This window comes from Strongylocentrotus purpuratus, unplaced genomic scaffold, assembly GCF_000002235.5.
Source record: "Strongylocentrotus purpuratus isolate Spur 01 unplaced genomic scaffold, Spur_5.0 spur5_contig_836, whole genome shotgun sequence".
Lineage (NCBI taxonomy): Eukaryota > Metazoa > Echinodermata > Echinoidea > Camarodonta > Strongylocentrotidae > Strongylocentrotus > Strongylocentrotus purpuratus.
In genome coordinates, this window is record NW_022145542.1 from 1,118,338 (window position 1) to 1,141,535 (window position 23,198).

At 36.5% G+C, this 23,198-nt stretch overlaps 1 protein-coding gene across 5 annotated transcripts in view; it reads right to left on the reverse strand.

The window, feature by feature from the left end:
* LOC752157 (MYCBP-associated protein) overlaps positions 1 to 17,036 on the reverse strand; it is a 46,764-nt gene extending 29,728 nt beyond the window's left edge. Inside the window, exon 1 of one of the 5 annotated variants that reach the window (XM_030985707.1) lies at positions 16,851 to 17,036. In XM_030985707.1, coding sequence (XP_030841567.1) covers positions 16,851 to 16,905 — 55 coding nt within the window. In that variant the 5' untranslated portion in view covers positions 16,906 to 17,036. Of the gene's footprint in view, positions 1 to 22; positions 216 to 2,663; positions 2,764 to 8,904; positions 9,125 to 11,171; positions 11,814 to 16,850 lie in introns of those variants that run through there. The other 4 variants (XM_030985688.1, XM_030985695.1, XM_011682917.2 and 1 more) reach the window with 4 other exon arrangements.
* Between the last annotated feature and the right edge of the window lie 6,162 nt (positions 17,037 to 23,198).

The window sequence follows — 23,198 nt, forward strand, 5'->3', positions numbered from 1 at the left end:
AGTTACTTAAGTTACTACTGACTTGCACCAATGAAATGCACAATATGTGCATTGAAAGCCGGGTTGCGTCCTTTTCTAGAGGCTGTTCCGCTTATCCCTGATGAAAGACTATTATTTGAAGACGATCTAGAAGGACTCAGACGAGATGGAGATTTCTGACGTTTGGTAGATCGATCCATCTTAGTTTTCTCTGACATTATATTCCTAAACTATAAAACTGAGGCAAGATGGAGTCCTTGGAGAAAAGGCGGTAAACAACAGACAGTTCAAAGATGGTGACTGAGGACCTCATCACCATGACAACATCAACAAGACATGACTTATAGAGTCATTTCACAAGTTCCTCCGAGTATTTTGCAAGATTACTGCCGTTTAAAGTGTACGTAATTTAAGTTTCCTACAGCAGCACAGCAGATGATACATCCAACTCCATGAGTAGCTTCTAGTTCAGTGATCAGTACTATCACTGAGCTGGAAATTGATCCATAGATGCAGAACAAATATAAAATTTGTAGGTAGCGATATACTGTATATCATAAATCCTGAATTCCCTTGGAAATTCAAATTGAGAGCACAATTTTTTCCTATATGATTTTAAACACAGCTGCCCCTACTTCTGCCTACTCCCACGGAACCCTTGAAATGACTGGGGTAATATCCTATCAATACCTAACCTGTAACAGGCTATTAAATCCAATAGTGATACATGGTAACATGTTTGTCTAATTACACTACAAACACTACTCCACTACTAATGGTTGTAAGGGATAGATAATGAAGTGAGTAGCATGAGATACATGTACATAGGAGAGAAACAAACATTGGGTTGCTTTTAATCCACTGTACTCAGCCAACAGGCTCAAGGTATTTTGTCTTTGCTTTGAGCAAGAACAAACAGTATCCAAGAAAGAGGAACACATTTGTATACTTGCTGGACAGTGTCTGCCCTCTCTTCTTCTTTTATTGCTCCATTGTGCAAATATAGGAGAGACCCCATGAAACACGGTTGTTAGGCAAGCTATCAACAGTCATCTTTGAACACTTTTCTGTGTTTTAGCCACCTTTTCGGGGGTAATTTTCAAATTTAGATTTCAGCATCCTAATCTGATTTGTGAAAATATATAATATCTCAAGTGGAATAAATCAAAGATCAGAGTGCTTAAAAGTCTAGATTCTAATGTATCGTACTTAATGAACTTCATAGGATCAATTTGAATTGACCTCTCAAAACAAGTATCAATAATAAAGGACGGCCTTCAGTATCTAGCAGACAGCAAAACGTGACTCTCCTATCATCATCTACTGTTATCCATAGCAACCAGTCAGATTGTACAGTTACTAGGGAATCCTGGTGAATTGAAAAAATTGATTCAAAGATAAATAGGTTTATGTAGTTGAATGACATCAATAAAATTCCAACATCAGTTCCTAAATTCAATTTTCTGTAGCTATCCTCAATGATACGGCTCTCTCATCGTCAAATGATTGGAATCCATAGAACAATTCTCCAAGGAATATTGCTATAAAACAAATCTTCCAGGGATGCCAGTTAGAATTGATTAGAGGGCCTGAAAGTCACCTAGAATGAGCTATTTTGTACACAAAAAAAGCCTAAACTATGGCCTGAAAATAAATCACCAGGGTTTGAATTCTCCTCATACCCAAGCTGATCCATACTGGCATTATATTCTGCACTGCTAAACTTTAAAACAAAATATGAACTTCATATAGATTTCCCGGATTTTGCAAGAGGGGCAAGATATTCTGAAAATTATTATTTGGCAAGCATGAAAACTTAATGAATGCACTAGATATATACAGATAGCCCCTACAAATATAGTATACCGGTACTCAACTAAAGACAATTAACAAAACAAAGTACCAGGTAGTTAGGGGTAGAACTAGTAAGATTTAATGTAAAGTTTTTGTGTGGGTGTTTGTGAGAAAGAGAGAGAGAGAGGGAGGGAGGGAGGGAGGGAGGGAGGGAGGGAGGGAGGGAGGGAGGGAGGGAGGGAGGGAGGGAGGGAGAGAGAGAGAGAGAGAGAGAGAGAGAGAGAGAGAGAGAGAGAGAGAGAGAGAGAGAGAGACTTTCCTTACTTCCTTCCTAATTCTCCCAAGAAGAAACAAATTATGCAAATCTGTTTAAATTTTGTGTAAGCATACAAGTTATTCTAAACCCCTAATATCATACCAATCCGTCACAAAACATAGATTAAAGCCCTGTAAAGTGTTGGGAGCCCAACTTTTTTTATGGCAAATTTCACTTAAATTGTATCAAAATGTGAAAAAGGATGTCATTCAAGACTCATTTCTGTAAGGATTTTCAAATCATGTGTGTTTGAAGTTGAATATTGATGAAAGAATATACAAAATTTAGATTTTCTGTGTACAACAGAAAACCCAAATTATGTATTCTTTTATCAATAAATGTCTTCAAACACATGTTTTTTTTGAGGGGGGGGGGGATCTTTGCAGAAGTGTGTCTTAAATGACATCCTCTTTCACATTATTATACAAGTTAAGTGAAATTTTGCCATCAATTTTTTTTTAGCAAAATTGGGGCTCCTACTTGAACACTTTAGAGGGGCGTTACAGAGAACACTATTTGACAAGGATAAAGTAGCTTAAAAGCTTGGTTATGCATACAATATTAAATTGCTTACCAGCATGAAGAGATTTGCTGAAATGCACATGAACTTTAGACTCTGCCATGAAATATATCCAGAATAGATGACTAGTTACCATGGAAACACTTTCAATGTATGCTATCACTTTCAATACATGCCATCACAGATGGGAACACTGCTCTGATGTTTGATAAACTACATGTACTGACTTGGTTCAAAAGACATACATGTACATGTACGTTGGATATTAATTTTGTGCAACATGCGATTGCGACACACATATATCTCCTTATAAGATTTTCAGTAGATTACAGCACATCCTTTCTACTCTTCCAGACATACAAAACTATTACTAGTTCTTCTTCTGAGCAATTTCTTTGCTTGTCCTCCAAAAGATCAAAAGGGAAAGTGTGAAGTAGCTGATAAGGCCATACAAAAGAGAGCAAATTATTGATCAATAGAATGAAAAGAAAGATGCAAGTGGATTAAGAGAGTGAAGAAGAGAACATCCTATTGACTGAGGTGTTGATTTGCTAGAGGGGGGTGGAGTCTCATCCCACTTTGAGGATATCATGAGATGATTGACAGCTGAGATTGTGAGTCCCTCTTCAAGTCAAGAAGCCACCTAAGGGAGACTGGCAGCCACCTCTTCATCATGTCTCTCAAGGGTTGTGTAAATAACATCAATATTTGAAATGTTGGCATGCTAACCTGCCTCCAATAGGCTTCCTTGCATGTACTCATGAAAAGAATCTGAACCAAGCAACATAATAAGTTACGCATAATGTATGTGACTGTTTACATTCCACAGAAGTCATCACAAACAAGATAATTTTTCATATGTCTCGGTTTTCAAGGCTTAAAAAAAAAAATCATACCTCTATAATTGATTTTCTTGCTCTAATTTAAGAATCAAGTCATGTCCTAAGAAGTTCATATTACGGATACTCTAATTGAATCCTGACTCTTTTCTACAAAGAATTCATTTCCGTGCGTTGAAAATGAACTACCGTAAACAAATCATATATAAATCTCAAAGTTTTTTAGCTTTACAAATCTGTTCTAAAATAGCCAAACTGTAAATAATAAATATAGACAAACTTTAAATATAGACAGCAAATACAGATCACTAAATCAGTTAATCTACATGTTTATCTTGCTCTTACAAACTAAATAGTAAGTGCATACAGGTACATTTGACTTTTCATTTGTACATTTGACTTTTCAACTTACTTGAACTGGCGGTTCTGCTATCACTTACAATGGATTGTCTGCGGCTGCCATGCAAAGCTGGGACACCCATATGTACATTGCTGGCTTTCCTTCCTCGATTCATAATGTCCAACCAGTTAGATAGATCAAATATATATGTGATACAATTCACTACGTCTTACTCAAGAACAGAACATCACTGGAGTGCACAGCGGATGGATGGATGGATGAAGTGAACACAACAACAACAACAAACACAGATTTGTACACTCTTATCCCATACATGTATGTATGCCAGCGAGTCTATTAATCAATCCATATTTCATAATGCAGATGGGATCCTGTTCCCTGCGTTCAGTGCAGTTGGCCGTTGCCATGGCAGAGTAGGGAATGGGTCAGATGAACTTCAATACCAACCGGTTTTTCACCACCATTATCGATGAAAGCGACAGTTGCATGAGCAGTGATTCATAATAGAAATCCCAGGCTACCCATTGACGAAGATATACTAGGGGCGGTAAACAACTTTGCAAGGACAAAATGTTTGTCTGTAACTGCCTCAGGCTACAATTAATGATTACATGAAATCACAATGAGGTAATAAAAAAAAACAAGTTAATTTCACACTTCATCAGACACGGCTTCGCAATGGATAAGTAAAATAGAAAAAGTGCACAATAGAGTTCATTACGACTATTACATGTATTATAAATCTGAAATATAAGTGTAGTTTGTTTGAGTGCTGTACATATATGCCACATTAATTATAGACACACATCAAGTTGTCATATTGCAATATTGCATGACTTTATACAGTCTGACAGTCTACAGAGTCTATAAAGACAGACAGACAGACACAAGGAAGCTAGGTGAGGTGATTGTGTGGGACATCCTAAAATGAGGAACTTAGGAGTAAAGATCATCTGCAGCTAGTCAATACATCTAGGGGAAAATCAGACCAGACCAGGCAAGGCAGAATGAGATGGTATGTATACGGGAATAATATTTCACTGACTGAAGGATGAATACGTGTATATGCAACTTTAAAGGTAATACAAAGTTTTGGAAAATTTTGAAAATGGCCGGATAGCGATTCTTTACAATTTGTAAACATTGGATGCCCCTGAGGATGTATTATAAGCACTAGAAAAATTAGCCCCTAAAACACTTTTGCTCTCGAGAAAAATTGAATATAAAAATTTACGGGTGCTCCCTGTACATTTTGATAAATTTCAAATAGCTTATTATATACGGCCAAATTATGGTAGCTGCGACCATGAAAATCTCAGAATATGCAGTTGTGATATATGATTTCCAAACAGGAATAGCAAATTAGTTGATTTTAGTCAAGAAACATTGTTTTAAAGCTATTTAATATCTTGACCTTGAGAGGGAGCTATACAACAATTTCATCACTTTAGACTCGATTTCAACCGCGACAACGATCACTGAATATTGCAGGATCGCATTCGCTTCCAATATGTTCATTTAAACCAAATTCATGACCCCATACAAAAACTTTGTAATCCCTTTAAAGGGGCAGTCCATCCTGATATTGATATGGTTTTAATAGAAGAAAAGAACAAAGATGATAGGAAAAGGTCAGTGATATATAAGAAATAAGAAAGTTTTTTAATTTTTGAATGTGTTATCTATCAAACACAAATTGGCAACTCTGTGACGTATCTTGCGAGGTCCCCTCCCATTTGCCCTGTACTAGAAAAATTCAAAAATTCACATTTTTCACACCATCATCAATAACTGAGAAATAAAGTTTATGACATTTTCTGAACAGAGAATAGGGGAAGGAGCTCACAAGATACATCAGTGTTGCCAATTTGTGTTTCACGGATGACAACTTCAACATTTTATAACTTTCATATATTTTTAATCAAATATTTGTCAAACTTTCAGTAATATGTTTCTCTCATTTTTCTACTTTTATTAAAACTTAATTAATATCTGGGTGGGCTTTCACTTTAAGTCATCAATCTGAGACCACAAGTTTAGACCATGTAAGAAAATGTAAAGCCTGTCAACTCTGTCAAATGATTGCAGAAATCAATTTGGAACAGATATAGAGCCATTATGTTAGAGACATGTATGTTATTAAAATGTAAAAGTGTTGATGGTGAGAAACAAACAACTTTCCATGCATGTTTTAATGTTCTGAAGTGCAATCAAAATATGTCATACCTAATTAATCATCTGTGAGGGATTTACATCAATCATCATTGTTTCTCCAATGTCTAGATATAAGGAGATACTCTGAACCAAACTTCCCAATCCAGCTATACATTGTCAATGTCTGACAACCAATCTCTGAATGGTGGTCACTTATTCCATCCTACCTTGCACATAAAAAGATTGTTCATATAGGTGTGATAATACTCTGCTAATAAAAAAAGATTGTTCATACTTAATGGTGTGAAAACTCGACAAGAGCAGGAGAATCAAACCACCTGCTCTGTATATTAGACATTACTTTGATGAAAGAGTGTTTGGCATCCTACTTTGATACAATCCACAATCCATTAAAAGAACTCTCACTCATAAGGGATCAATATATCAAAAACAACAACAAAAAGAAAAACAAAAACAAAAACAAAAAAAGTGGCATTCAAATGACAGAATAGATATTGAGGTATTTTTAACTGTGCAGAACAGGTGATATCTGACAGTATATAAGTATATATATATGAAATCATTTGTGAAAAAAGAAGCTTACATTAAAGCAATGACTTGTGGAGGTATATAGGGATCACTGATATCAATTGCCCCTTTTCCACTAAATGAGTGATTTTGGTAATGGCATCTTTTGACAAAGCTTTACAAAGATACAAGTTCTTTTCATATAAATAAGAATATTATGTTGAGTGAAAATTACAGCAGTGCAACTAATTTGCACCAAGATTATTTGCTTTCTATACTAACCGGCACCATGAAAGTGTTCCTACTGTTACAACAGTTCTCTTGCTTCATGGAAGAATTGAGAGAGCATATCAGGGATAAAAGGTAAGATCAATAGTTTATATTTTCGATATGTTCTTCTGTGGTATTTCATTACATCAAACAAAATAGAAAAAATGAAAAAAGTGTCAATGTCTTGTTCTTGTTCTGGAAGATTATTAGTTGAATCATCATAAATGTCAACATGGAAATGATTTGTTTCACCCATTTCCTGATGCAGACTAGTTGAAAACAAGAATGGGATTAAAATCCCTGTAAACTGCAAGGATCAGGGACCCGTTTCACAAAGCCTTTTCTCAATGACAAACGACAAAAATCAGTGACAAATCTGTTGATACTTGATAACCAATCAGAAGCAAGGATTTCAGTAGCTTATATTTATGACGAAAACTGTCATTTGTCACTGATGACAAGTTTTGTGAAACGCCCCCTAGTTCATCTTGTTTCTCACCTGCCCTAGCAGACTCTCTGCTTGTCCCAGGACTAGGTTTCTTGTCCTGTCTAGAGTTTGGTTTAGATAGAGGTAGTTTCCTAGAGGATGGTCTTCTCTTAAGCTGAGGATGATGTCTCCTTGGAGATGCATCATCAGATGATCTATCAGCAGAAGATGCTCTATTCATCTTAACAAAGTTATCTTCTATTCACCAAAGGCATGCAATATATTTGTGTTCAGTTGATAACTTGATATGGGAACAAGCATCAAAACAGTATTGCTTCTGTAAAGTTGACTAGCATTTAATGTCAAAAGGATAAATAAAGTCGAAAGCTGGTATAATCCTGTCATACATGTATGTTGCTGATTAACAGATTTGGTGAATGATCAGTAAAACTCCCATTGTTGTAAGCAAAATACTATATGAATTGTACAAAGCACAATTCAAACCTCATTTCTGATCCCTTTGATATTGCCAGATAAACGGATCATATTCCTGAAGTTCATGTAAAGCTAATATATTAAGTTTTGCTTCTAAGTCCAGTCCATCATGCAAGCTAGGCCAGGATGAAATATGGCTACTAGAAATCACATTTCCAAACAACCAAAATCACAATCTATAGTCGGTACTGTCCCACATATCTCCATTGGTGATGAGAAACTTTGGAAAATTCCAGCCTTTCTGAGCTCAGTGCTGATAATCATTATCTAAACCTTCCTAAGCATATATGTATCATCACACTAATGGTGTCAGATGGCTCAAGTGGGTCAGTAAGAAATGATGATGATGATGATCATCATTAATAATACAAAGTCCGTTCCGTGAAAATATGCCATAAAGTAAAATGACCAATTACCCTCCATAAAGCACGACGTCCGTGAACTTTACCCAGGCTCTTCAACGATAGTTAATACTTATGTGTGAAACACAAGTATAAAGAATAAACAAACAAGTAAGGAGTGTCCTCTCTTGCCTCTAAACAAGATTAGAGACGCCAACTGGGACCAGTTTCACAAAGCCTTTTTTCAATGACAAATGACAAAAATCAGTGACAAATCTGCTGATAACCAATCAGAAGCAAGGATTTCAGTAGCTTATAACAAGAATTGTCATTTGTCACTGATGACAAGTTTTGTGAAACACCCCCCTGGTCCTTGATTTGGGTTGAAGTAGGTGTCAAGATCAATATTACAAGCGTTACTTCTTTATTATTAAATTTGTGCATGATAGATTATTCGATGTCACCATGACTTCACAAAGTTGTTTAATATGAAACAGAACTACAATGTCTTTATTGTAGAATAGCCATTTATTAGAATTTAGTTCTCTTATGTGGATTTTGAGGAAAGAACTCTGAATACCCAATACCGGTACTTGTAATCCTGACAAACAACAAAATGAATCAAACAGTTGGAGGTGACTGCAGGTTCAATTCCTTGAAACATGAGCACATTTTCAACGGAATTAAAATTTGGAGAAATTCTTAATTGTGCTCCGTCTGCAAAAGGTTGTACGTACATGTACATGTCTCTACTTTAATATCTCAACATACCTTGCCCTGTTACATAGGTAACATGAAGCAAATACTATATAGTTATCTCCTTTGAAGTTACTTGATACCATTAATATCACATGCACTGACTGTTAATTACCAGACTTACTCAACAAAGTCTCCTGATCTTGGGCCATTACAGCTGAGAATAGCGTCTTCCGTCTCCCACCAGGACTCCCAGACAACTTCATCTTCGGTAGAAGATTGATCGCGAGGGAGTGCCTTCGGGAATTCCTCGCTACCCCATCCATAGTAACCTTCACACTCTCCTATCAATGACGTCTTCTTTCCTTAAAAAAGTATCTTATCACTATCAAAACTGCTCCGGCCGAGACTCTAATTGTGATACATATCACATTATCCAGTGACTGACATCCCAATGACAGAGAAACTTTGTTGACGAGAATTCCGAAAATGCACATTCATTTGCCTGCTAATAGAAGTGAGTTGTTGACTTTATAGCAGAAAGTCTTCAGCATTGGTCAAAAGCTCTAGCACGAAGAGAACCCAGTGCTTAATCCGTAAGATACATACTACATGTTCTTTATTCTTAATTCCTTCTTCAAGGAAACAATGTACATGTTCTACTATAAAGGCAGTTATACAATTAGCAATGAATGCCTTTCAAGTTTCAATGGCCAGTAGCAAAACAAAATCTGTAGACTCTTGTTCCTCAGTAAATGCAGAAATGCTTCATTGTTTTTTTTTCTAATGGCCTGTAATTTCAAACTGAGGGAACGATTTCAAGTGCCTCGATCCATCAAGGTTCTCAAAGGTAACATTTTCAAGTTTCTCTCACTAGATCTAGGCCTGTCCTCATCAGCTCGGGATTGCCAAATAACCCGCTATTTTAACTATCCTGATCGCAAATTATCCAGTTAACTTGCGTCTTCATCAGCCCGCAGTTGCAATTAGCGGGATATTTGGTCAAGATATTTGCGCAAACCCTGAGCAAAATATCTTGAGATCGAGTTTTGAGTTTCGAGGTCGAGTCTTGAGCTGATGAAGACATACCTACTATTTTGTGGATAAAATGCATATTTGATTTCATGAAACCTAACGAGGCATAAGAAGGTGTGCACCATGAAGCAGAAAATTCAATTACTGGCTGAAGCTTTGATATTCTTACTAAGAAGGGAAATAAATCGCCTGCCTGGTGGAATCCAATCAATATTGATAGCGATCATGAATTCAATTCGAGACCTCAACTTTAACCCCCCCCCCCAAGAAAAAAAAAAGAAGAAAACCCTAGGGTACACTGGAAGGAGGCAGGGGGGGGGGGGGGGGGTGTTTCCAATAGTAAATGGAATAAACTCCCATATAAGACAGCAATAGAGGTTATGAGACAAATGTCTAAAAATATTTGACAGCTGCACGAACTGGACCTCAATCAGGATAAAGTTGCAACTCTTGTTCAGACAGCAAAGATGTTTCACATCTCACTCTCAGAAGAAAGAAGCTTTCCCTTCTGTTCGGTATTAATATATATATATTTTTTTAATATCAAATGAATGATAGTGAGAATTTTTAATTTTTTATTTACATGCACATATGTATGTAACTTATAATGATATGTCATGTAACGCAAATCACTTTCACAGCTTATGAATTATGAACACAGTATCTTTACCTGCTATATACTTTCAGATTCCTATTAAAACAGCCGCATTAAATACAAATATACATATCATACATATCAAATGTCTCCACAAAATTTCAATAAACATACCATTATCTGGGCCTTTTTCTCCCTTGTCTTATGGTTTAAATCCCTGCTACAAATTGTTTTTCTTCACATTTCTTTTGCATTGATATTGAGAAAACAGAAAACTCCCAAGAGAAAAAACATTTGTAATATACTACTACTATTACTATTGCTACTACTGCTAATGATGATGTTGAGGATGATGATGATGAAGATAATGATGATGATGATAATAATAACAACAACAACAACAACAACAACAAAAATAATATTAATGATAATAATAGCAAATAATTCTACTACTAATTACTTCTATTATTGATACCGGTAATTATAGGTCGCTTTTTTTTCTCATAAAAATCATCATATCAACATACTACTGTGTGAAAAGTTTCTGCTCATACTTGTAAGTACATGGAATGATTTAAATATTAAAGTAGGTATGGACAAAGAAAAATCCTTGGTCTAGTCATCATAATTCAGCTTTCTGAGTTATGTTTCTGCCCCACCCCCTTTTTATTTCTTAAATTCATGTTTTGTTGTTATTTGCCTACACTGTATGTAGAAATGAACAAGATCAAACTTCAAGATCAATTTTGCCTCACTGACCTCTCTTAAGTACAAAGGTAAGTTTACTATCTTACATGATTCTGATAGTTAGTTGTACTTACTGAGAAGTGTTTCTTGATCTTGAACTGTAAGTGCTCCAGGAATCAATGTCTTCCTTCTATTAGAATTAACTGCTAATTTTACTCTAGGAGCAATGTTGTGACTTCCTAAAGTGTTTCTTCGTACAGCTTTAGGAGGCATACCATCCATTGTGACAACAAAAAAGTAATTCCACAACAACCTCTGAAATTAAAATGGATGCCTTCTGTATAATATCCTTTGCTCTGTATTGCATTGAAGGGATATTCTGTAGCTCGATCCTACAGCAGCAAGGTTCTTCTCGAAAGTCACTGCCCAAGAAATCTTACAAAGAAATGCCGCACATCCTGTTCCCGAAGCATGGATCCTACTAGGCCTTCTTGTTTTTAATAGTATGAAGGCTTAGGGAACATGTAAAAATGTTTACCCTGACAACAAAGCCAAGGCATCTATCCGTACACCTATTGGCTCTTAATTGAAAGTTCTTGTAATGGACCCCGCAGAAAGGTCGAGTAAAAGCTGCTCACTTATACAAATGTAATCCTCAATGTACATAGTTTCCACAAGAGACTCTCGGCATGCCAAAGAGAATGGAAAACAATTGTTAAACCAATGGCTATACCAAGGATGGTTGAGAGGATCTAAAGACAACAGACCACCGTACCTACTAAATCTCACTCTTCAAAATGGAAGGCAGATCAGGATTGAAATTCAAGTGCCTTTGTACAGAGTACTTCATCACTTGATGAAATCTTGTGCAGAATTACAGGTAAAATTACCTATGCTACTATATTGCAGAGAATCTCTCAAAATCTTCCAAGGTAAACATTTGCATTATTCACTTCTTCAAAATTGAAGAACTGAGACACTTCTCAAGTAGCTTTTGGCAAACTTACCCAGGCTGTCATCTCTATAGGTACTGGCTTGTGGTTACTTAGTAACCTCATGCTTTGTTTGATCAAAATTATATTGAATTTGACCGACCAGAAGGTCTGTTTCTTTGACAGGAGGTACAAAGCAGAACTATCCATCAAATATTTATTTCAAAGGAATATTTTATAGTTTTCTTTACAAATTATTTGATGTGGTTTGAAAGCATAAATATAGACATGTACAAAGTGTGTCTGATCAATGCCAATGAACTGGCAATTAAGGCATCTTCTCCAAGCAATAATGATATACATGTATATAGTAACGATTTAATTATTATTATTATATACATGTATAAGTAAGATACAGATCAGAATTTGGATTTGCAGTAAAAGCGTTTAAAGGTACTATATGTCCCATTTGCTGGCTTAAAAAATGAAAAGGTTAAATTCCAACGGCATTTGAAAGATAATACTAATTTAGAACTTCCCTCAAAACGAACAGGCTTGAAAATTTATTTTTGTGGGAAAATAACGACCATTAGTTGTCGAGTCAAAATTAGGGATTGCAGTCCTTTTATTAAATAGTCTGATTTTCAGACCCTTGTACTGAATGGTCGTACGTTTCGTGCTGCACAAAGATTCAATTACTAGTAGTTTAATTTTGGTCATTACAAGAAGTGGGTTATTGATGTAGACAAATGCTCATGTACCCTTTACAGCTCATGTTGTTACCAAAGAAAAAAAAAAAAGTCAGTCGGTTTAATATTCAGTCACTCAATAGTGTCTGACAGCGAAGTCTAGAGAGTGAACGACTTTCCTTGCATAATTTGAATACCCTGTACTAGGACATAATGAACACTGTTAATGTTTAAATTTTACAGATGTGACATAGACTACGTGACATATTCATAATTTCTGCAAAGTTCTACAGAATTTGATGTTGGCTGCATGCAAAAGGGGTACACTACCATTTAACCCCTTGACCACGACAACGCTTATACTTGCACATTCGCACATCTACAGGTCTATTATTAGGACACCATATGACTTCATACTTAATGCAAGAGCCTGCATTCTTGCAAGCCACAAAATCTAACCTTGCCACAAACAACATTGCCTGGAACCTGCGCCCTGAAACGGGAGCTCAGCTGAGGGTGTTTCCATTTACTGTACCACTTCTTTCTGACTTACCTGACACACTTAATCTGACACACTGTTTTCCTATTCATTTTCTACACAGAGGCATTTTCAAGAGCCATGATCTGTGATTGGCTTTTTTGCTAGTAAATATTCATGATTATGCAAATTATTAAGACCGCGCGCACAGTTCATATCCTTTGTTTTGGTCTTGCGAAAAATATGATAAACTTTTCAAAAAGTTCCTGAAAATAACACTTTGAGCGAGAAAATTTTATAATGAGTCAGCTTTGTAATTTCTGAGGTATGCATGTTGATTTGGTAATATTGAAATGTTATGAAACAGACGTATATTTGTTCTCAGGACCATGTTTTGAGGGGGTAACGGGTTGATTTTTCAGAAAGAAGTGGTACAGTAAATGGAAACACCCCTCAGCTGACTAGTAGAGGTGTTGTGGTCTAGTTGATACATCATAGGACTATGGAGTAGATGGTTCCCAGTTTGAGTCCCACCAAAGCACAAATGTAAATGACAAGACATTTATCTACATTCGCCACTCTCCACCCCAACGTTAAATGGTTTAAAGGTACTATGTCCCATTTGCAGGCCAAAAAAAATGAAAAAGCTAAATTCCAACTGCATTTGAAAGATAATACTAATTTAGAACTTCCCTAAAAAAGGTGGGGCTTGAAAATGTGGGAAAATAATGACTATTAGTTGTCAAATCGACTTTAGGGCTATAGAGCCCAAAAGTAATAGTCTTGATTTTCAAATACCTATATTCTTTTATTTCTTTTATTCTTTAATAACATTCACATCACTCAAATATTTTTGAAACTGTCACAAGTCTTACTTCTTGACTAAATCTAGTTTGCTAGTTGTCCGCTACGAGTTTCACGAAACCATATCCCAGCTAAAGGATTTATGATCGACACTTCAAAACCTGTCATATGTCTGTCATAACTTTTTAGTCGATGTGCAGCACCATCAACATGTCATTTATTGGTAGGCTATGGTTGGCAAAAAAGGACCATACATACACTTTGAGTAATTCTCCAGCTATCTTTCTACACATTGCTTTAACAGGTATTTATCTTTCTTACTACATGAACATTTTCTGAAAATATGTCATGTTTTTATCTAAATCTTCTTGCACTGAATTAAACTGATCCTACATGTTCATGTTTATTGCCTAATTCTCAGAATGAAAAGGAAAAAAATGCATTTTGAATTTAGATTATGACCATACAAAGAGAAGTGGAACAGAAAGGTCATGATCTGAATTTTATTTTTAAAAAACAAAGGCAAAAAAGCAAGAAAATAGTAGAGGACTAGGCCTTCATGAAAGAGTGATTGGTTAAATTAACCACTTAACAACAACAAAAATAGATTAATAATTTTATCTAAAATGATTGTGACAATATAAAAACAAATTATGATCTATTTCTTGATAATATATGGAATGTTTATATCAATTCTCAAAACTTTACTGATCAATAAAGATTTATCAATAAACATTGATCAAAAGTTATCAGGATTCTGTCACAAGATTTAAGAAGAATTTATTCTGACTTTATAGGCAACATTAGCCATTATGAACTGTGATAGGATAAAGACATGAAGAAAAAAAATCAATCAGTACGCCTAGAAAGCAAGAGAACACATTTTATAGAGCAAAGCAATTACATATGTACATCATGTATGGTGGTGTGACCAAAGTTCGCACGTGACCTAAGTTTGCTATCTCCAAAAATCAGTAAGATTACGAAACTCTGATATCACCAATGTAAAGAGGAACATAAAATTTTCTTTGGAATTGGGTACGAAATTGTGAAAATATTGACAAAAGAAAAGTGGTACTAACTGATTGTATGATATCTTGCCTTGCAAATTATGATATTACCCTATTTTTGATGGATCACACTTTTTGATAAATCAACTGTAAACCCCCGTGCGTGAAGTTAGGTCTCGTTGTTTTTATGACTTTTTTAGATGCAGCGCGCACGAACGATCGAACATCAAATTTTTAGATCGCGATATCTTCGAAATCCTTCGACGATAAATTTTCTAGTTGAACCAATCTGTAGTAAAACACTTTGCCGTCCATCTGGTAATAATTGAAATTGATAAATTTGTGTAGAATTATGAGAAATCATTGTTCGAATATCACATTTTGTTATATGTTCTAAAATGTTCGCGAACTTAGGTCACCCCTTCATACTACATGTACTAGAGTAGAGTCTACATGTATTCATGTAGGCCTAGACTATTTGCAATTTTAAAAAAAATCATGATTTAAAAAAAATAATTGATTGAATAGAATCTCCTGTTCCCTGCTACTATTGTCAATCTTTGTATATCCCTTTTTTTTATTTAATAATTGCAGTTTTATTGAAGTTGCTTTTTAAAAAACAAGGTGCAATGGCGACCAAGGCTAAGCCTCAGTAAAACTAAGTGAGTTCTCGCCGATAGTATCAAAATCATTTGCTGTCTAGCTAGCTAGCTAGCTAGCTACTTTGTGAAATGATTTAAGAAGATCAGAGACTTCTCTGTAGACTAGATGGCAAACAACATTATGAATGTCTTGTTGTTGGGTTCAACGGGCCCCTAGCCTCTACTCTCAGACTCTAGACTAGTCTTTTTGTCAAACTCAAACTTCCAATCGCGCACCCGATGTTGTGTGCTAAAATCTTTCCCATAGAGATTGCACACATCCCTATGTGGTCTACATGCATTGCGCGACCAAGCAAAATTGGTCAATGGTTTTATGAAATTTTTTAAATTCAAACCTTTATAACAAATGATCCTGAAGGTGAAACTCAATAAATGTGGTGTCATATGAAAGAGCAGGTTTTTCTCCATATTCCCCATAGGGGGCCACCCCCGGAATTTTAAAAATATCTTGCTCAAAACAGCGATTTAAACATCGTTTCCATGGTAACTCGGAGATTTACCAATTTCACGAACTGCTCCCCCGAGGGATAAGTTGGGCCAGCTGTAAAGAATATATATCCATGCACTTATTTTTTCTCTAGTCCCAAGGGATCATTTGTTACAACAGTTTGAAAATACCCTTGCTCCACAGTTTGCATATCGTGCTGTGCATTAGCTGTGCAGCTTTTGAGCAGAAATTATAACTCTGCGTGAACCACTTTTCTGTCCATTCTGACCAAAATGCTCTGAATATTGCACAATTTTTGAGGGGCTGTATCTTTTGATAGAAACATCGGTGAGTCTTGAAATTTGAAAGGTATTATTCTGATTACATTTTTTATTCCAATATCAAACAAAAATGGTGAAAAACGATCCCAAATTGAAAATTGAAAAATCGTTCAGACACCCTATTCCAAGTCATGAAGTCAAACCGAGTAAAAATGGGCCTGGATATCAATAGTCGACTTGGAAGTTGGAACACATGCCTGTCATAATTTTCTCACCGATTCAACTTCAAAATATGTAGAACCAGAATAATTGAAAGAAATTCACTTAAAATGTTAAATTGATTATTTCTCATGCTTTAAAGAAAAAATGTACCGGTAGGCTATAGTCTAATTGCGATAGGGTATTTACATTCATTTGTGTACACTATCTAGGCAACAACTAAGTTACGCTCGCAGAGGGCGACAGTCTTGTAAACATGATGGTCTTCGAGTTAGCAACAAAATATATTTAATTTCACATGATATACTAACCACTTGATCTTGGCCTATCCTTCTTAGATGGTTTTGTACTCAATCTGCTGCTCATTTTCACATCAATCTGTCAAATTTGTTATCAAGAAACAGTTTGTGGCTGATCCAATCGTATAACTATAACATAAAATGCAATATGTGGATCAATCACTTAGAAATCCATGTGCCTCACCACAGCTCTATATCCAGTATCTAAAAGCGATATACGCGATGACAAAAAATAGTCCTTATTTTTAGTGGGTTTTGCGATTTTAACTTTACTTGTATGTAAACAAACAAAACTAAATGCATTTGGATTCTTTAGAGATGCAATATGAATGGGTGACATGGTCTATCGTTGATTTTTCATCCTTTGAAATGAAATATGCGGATAAATATTACGTTTATATTAACAACAACCTTTGACCCCAAGTGTTTCCGGTAGTAGCAGACGACGGACTTATTCTGGAACGGAAACTGAAAGAAGAGAGGAAATGGAAGATGAAATTTCTTACTGATTGTTGCAAAGGATTTGAAGGACTTCATTTTGATGAGGTAAGTATGTGTAGTTGAGACTGCGCTTCGACTATAAATCCCAGAACCCGTGAATATACTGTGAAATATAAATTAATTAAAGTCAGTCGACGTCGGCCGACCGAACCATCATCAGAGGCAGAGCCTAACCCTTGGCACGCCGGGGCTCGGGCCGGCGTGGCCTGGCTGGCATACCATGGCATAGGCCATGCCCGGCCCTGGCATGCACTGTCGAGCTAGTGCATGACACTTGCACTGGCGATGCGCTACTAGCAAGGTCTGACCTTAACTTAAAGGGAAATCCAACCTTGATAACAATTCAGGAAAACAGAAAATCAGAGAAGTAGACTGGTGAAAGTTAGAATAAATCGGATAAAACGTGAGAAAGTTGTGTATGAATATGATTTGGGTGACCAACATGACCAAAGTTAGGCACATTCATGGGGCACTAGAGGGCGCTTCGGTCGCGTATGAAAATCTGAATGGCCTTGCTGCGGTGGGTCGGCAATAATCAGCCCAAAACTTGGATATGGGAGGTTGGAAGGATATATCTTTTTTATAATGTTATCCGGTCTTGCCCTTAACCATCCTATGTTTAATCTATGTAGGAATAACATGCGAGTATGATAAGAGAAACATCGGGACCATTACTGAAGTAACTTTTAAAATATTAGCCTAGAAATGACCACCAAACAGAAAAAATTGACATTTTTTCCCGACAAATCTTCATAAAATCTGAGTTATAAACAATTCACATCTAGGTACACTAATACAAATACGATTTTCTGAAAATTCAGGTATGATTTTTTAAGTTTCTTTCAAGTATATTTCTGCGCATTGCAGCGCCAATATTCTTCACTGCTTCAAAGATTTTTTTTTTTGCAACGAATTTGATACGAGGTCCGCGAGTGTTCCCCGTTCCTTGCGTGTTGAAAGTTTGGTAATACATAGTTTGCATTGACTCGCGCACGAAAAAATGGTCAAAAACAAAATGTCAAATGAAGAAATAAACAAGCTTTTGTATAGTTATAAGAGTTCTACCGAGGTTTCTTTGTCGATTTAATTTATTTTATAGTCTCAATTAGAATTCAGAATTATCTCACTGAAAAGTTAAGAAACCGACGATGTTCTCGATCGTAGTTATTTTCATTTTGCCAGCAGCCGATCTAGCGTTGTTTGGGCAAAAAGCTAGGCCGCTGCCTTCCCACCGCGAACCTTTCCGAGTCCCGCTAAAATGGCGCGCTGCGGAGCTCCGAAGCTGCGTTGGTATCGCTGCAAACTCTCAGCCGGCTAGCTCCCCACGACGGACCATTCGCGGTATGGTGAGAGTGTGTGTGTGAGGTATGATTTTGGATTCGAGAACGCACGTAACGCAACCGTGCGCATCATTTAGAGCTGTCGAATGTGTACGACCAATTTTACATGTACGATTTTTAGTACAGATACTTGGTCAGTTTTCTTCTTATATCTTTGCTTTTACAACATTTAAAAATATAATTTCTTCAAATCTGCTCCTGACTCGGTTCAGACTAATTGTCTGATGTGTTTTCAGGTCAATTTTTTTAATATATTTTTTTGCATGAATTTGCCTACCAAAGTTCACTGAGATTAAAAGTATATATTAAGGCCCAGTCTCACCGCCAGAACTTTGCTGGAGCGTTCCTGGAGCGGTGAAAAAAATTCATCACCGCTCGTAACCGTTCACCACCGTTTAACAGAAGTTGGCCCCCCGTTAAGGCAACGCCGTATACACTCGGCCACCGCTGATGGTCCCTCCTACCGCTCCGAAAGTTTTGAGCTGCACAAAATATTGCGAGCGGTGAGGAGCGGGCAATTTTCCGCTCCGGCAAAGTTCACCACCGCTCCAACAACGCCCAGTCAAAATTTGGCACCGCTAGACGCAAGTTCGTGGACGCTTTTGTCCGCTAGGCCAACGCAGAAATCTTGAACGCTGGACCACCGCTGGATCGCCAGCTTTGCCCGGGCGGTGATTGAACGTTGCACAAACTTTGGTGGAGCGGGTTGTAAGCGTTTTACGAACGGACACGGGATTGCTGGAACGGTGTCGGGCGTTGAAGCAGCGATCCATTGCGGTGATGAACTTTGGTTTGGTGTTGGTATGGAGGTGTCGGAGCGGGACCAACGCTAAAGCAACGCCGGCTTCAGCGGTGCACCGCTAAGGCAACGCCTGTGTTTTCGATTTGTTTCCCATTTTGTGCGCGGTGACGAGCGTTGTCGAAATTCGGCCCCCTCTCCCTACCGTTCAAGGAACGCTCCAGCAAAGTTCTGGCGGTGAGACCGGGCCTTTAGGAGTGTGATATACAATCTATGATTACTCATGTTCAGCAGAAAAGGGACAGCAAAACTTCAGACTACAAATTGGTGCAACTAGAAAATTCATTGTCAAAGAACTCAAATTTGATGACAGATTGGAATGCACTGGAACTGATGAAATGGTTATAAAAACAATGAGACCTCAATTTGGCTTACTTCGAATCATCAGACCATCGCATCCAGTCTGGTGGTCGGGCTACAGGAAGATGATGTGACCTTTCATAGATTTTCTGTAGGGTTTACACAAAGTATCGGGTGAATTGGACCGTTGAGATCAGGGGGCCATTTCTCAAAACCATCATAACGACAAAATCAACGACATCTCGCCACTGTCGCGCAACTTGTCAGCTAAGTGTTTCACAAAACCGTCTTTGCCAAGATGAGCGACATCTTCCGCGACAAGTGAGATGTCACTCTTCCGAATCCGTCATATCTTTTTTAATTGCTGTAAAGCGCCATCACAAGTCAGTTTGTTGCTATTTCATGGGCGGCCGCGAAATGTAAGATTAGTTTCAATATCATTTTGAGAAAAATATAGACGAGTTCGGTACGTAATTCTCTGGGATGCTTATTCTGTATAAAGCATGAATCCCTTAATTAGCATTGATCTACCACGAGGCTTATGCTCTTCACGTGTCTCATTTTAGTTCCAATAATATTTGATAGGTGACATCATCATTGCCTTATTGGTCATATTTCATTGGCTATCTATTTCTATTCATCTTTGATGGGGAGGGGGGGGGGGTGGTTGAAACCAAATTAGTCATGTACGTGTAGGCTTATGGATAGGTTAAAAGATATATTGTGGACGTTTCTTAGAAATTTTGAAATTTAAGTCACATTTTCTTCTTCCATTCAAACCATAATTATTGTAAGCAAACCAATTAAAGTACCCTTTTTAATTGAAAACAGCAATGTATTATTTTTATCCATTTCATTTCTGGTAAACAAAGCTTACAATTGATCAATTCAAATTCAAAGTTTATTCAATACTCTTCATAAACACATTTAAAACATACAAATACAGAATGGAGTGATGAAAAACAAGATAGTGATATAACAAGAAATGCTGAATGAGAATGAACCTTGAACTATTAAAATTGCCCATATGAACCGCTGGGCGATAAGAGAAGGGGAAGTGGTTTTTTTGAAGAAGAGCGATTATCTATCGCTAAAGAAACTTGAAATTGAAAAAACAAAAGAAAAATAGATTGAAAGTACAACATCATTTTTATGCCTATAAATGTTGCGATAATTTGGATGTGACGGATGGTTAGCGAGAAGAGCTCCTGAAAATGACATATGATTGCGGAGGAAAGAGAGAGGGGGACGATCCCCAGGGGTAGGAGAGTGAGAGAGTGAATGGTATTGGGAAGGAAAAAGAGAGAATATAGTGAGCGAAAGGGAGACACAGAGAGGGAGAGAGAGCACACGATAAGATAGAGATAGTGTTATGTCAGCTCAAAGAAACAGGGAGATGAAATGAAAATGTAAAGAAGTGGTAATACAAATTATACGGAAATTTTAAAAAGCTGAATATAAACATTAAATTACAAATCATTAAACTATAACATATAAATAAAAGAGATAAGAATGTTACACACCATTGTCCATAGTCGATCTATAGTCTTTTATTAGGATACCATCATACCTTTGGGGCCTATGTGCATTATTATTCCCTCTCTAATAACTTCTTCCAAATTATATTTTCAATATCAAATCAATTATATAACAAGTATTTATGAGACTCTAGAATAACAACTGGTTGAGAAAAGGTATTTTGCCTAAAATTCCTTTTCACAATTAAAAAAACAAAAAATTATTGATAAACTGTCACATTACGGTATCCTTCAACTACCTTTTGATTGGTATGTCGACAAAAAAAAACACTCACCAGTTTTTCTTCAATTTAAGAATCTTTACAGAAATATGCAAATCGTTTGATGATCTACATTTGATAATGACACTATTTATTTATTATTTATTTTAGGAGAATTTATATGTATATATTTCTTTTTGAACAATTTTAGCCCCAAAACTCGTTTTGTGTTATTCGTGATATATCAAATGGATCGTGACAAAGACTATTTTCTTCCAAATGATATTTTCAATATCAAATCAATTATATAACGAGTATGTATGAGACTCTAGAACAACAACTGGCTGAGAAAAGGTATTTTGCCTAAAATTCCTCGTCACAATAAACAAAACAAGTACGTATTGATAATCGTGACAAAGACTATGTTCTTGAGCTGCTAGTATCGCGATATATCAATATCATGTCTGTCATGACTTTGTGAAACGGTTTATTCACTTCATGACATCTCCGTAGGTAGCCGACAAAGATATGACTGTCATGGAGTTGATTTCATGAAACGGCCCCCTGTAGATGAGAGGGTCGATCTATTTCACAAACTTTCCGGTATTTCGTAAATAAAATGGCAATTTTTCACAGAATGTACGGTAACGCAACCACCCAACCCTTTCCGATGACCTGATGATTTGAAGTAAGCCCCTTAATAAATAAAAAAAACGTTCCTTCAAATATTTTATAAGGTAATTGCATAATTTGCAAGGCAAAATATCAACCATCAGTTGGTGTCACTTTTTACTTAAAATTTAGATGCCCTCTTCTCTCATAAAGATTCCTTGACCCTTGTCGTTAAGCTAGTTCAAAAATGTGTTGAACAGACGCAAAAGATAAAGACGCAAGAGAATTTGCTGATCTTTTGTCATTGTTCTCTCTGAGGGCCCTGCAATCATATTATTACACCTGCTCCAGGCAAGCTCATGCAATTCTTCTTTCTATTCCTGTAACTATCATTATTAAAAAATACAAATTATCGTTGATTTGCTGGACTTCAGTTAGGGGCAATTAAATTGACCAAATTTACCCTGATTTTTTTTTTTTTACAGCAGTTCCATACGTCCTTAACAAATCTTGTTTCCATTTGATAAGGTACATGGTATCAAAATACAGCCTAAGATTTCTTTGGGAGTATGTAGGTCAAAGGTCATAGCTCATAAAAATATGAGAAAATTACCTAATTGTATTGTATATGCAAACATGTGGTTTTCATTCAATAACGTACATAATGTTGTCGAGTATGTATGTTAAAGGTAAAAGGTCACAGTTCAATAAGTACGCAAAAATTGCTAATTATGTACATGAGAAATAGCTACAGTAATTATGTGTGCAAACATGTGGTTTCCGTTTGTTAACTTTGCCTTGGTGCGGGCCTTTCCACTCTTTCCTCTGCCAGACATGATGTTTTTGATGAGTTTAGAATAAATCGGAAGCGAAGTTCAGAACGTAACAATGTTCGATGACTTGAATGGATGGACTTAATTAATGTTGGGTGGATTTTGATAGAATTTCTGACGTATGCAATGTAGGCCATTAGTACCTGACCCTTAATGCGATATGTACATTACGTACCAGGTGATGAAAACAAATAACCTTTTTCCAAAAGGTTATTTGTTTTCATTGTTTTGATGTAC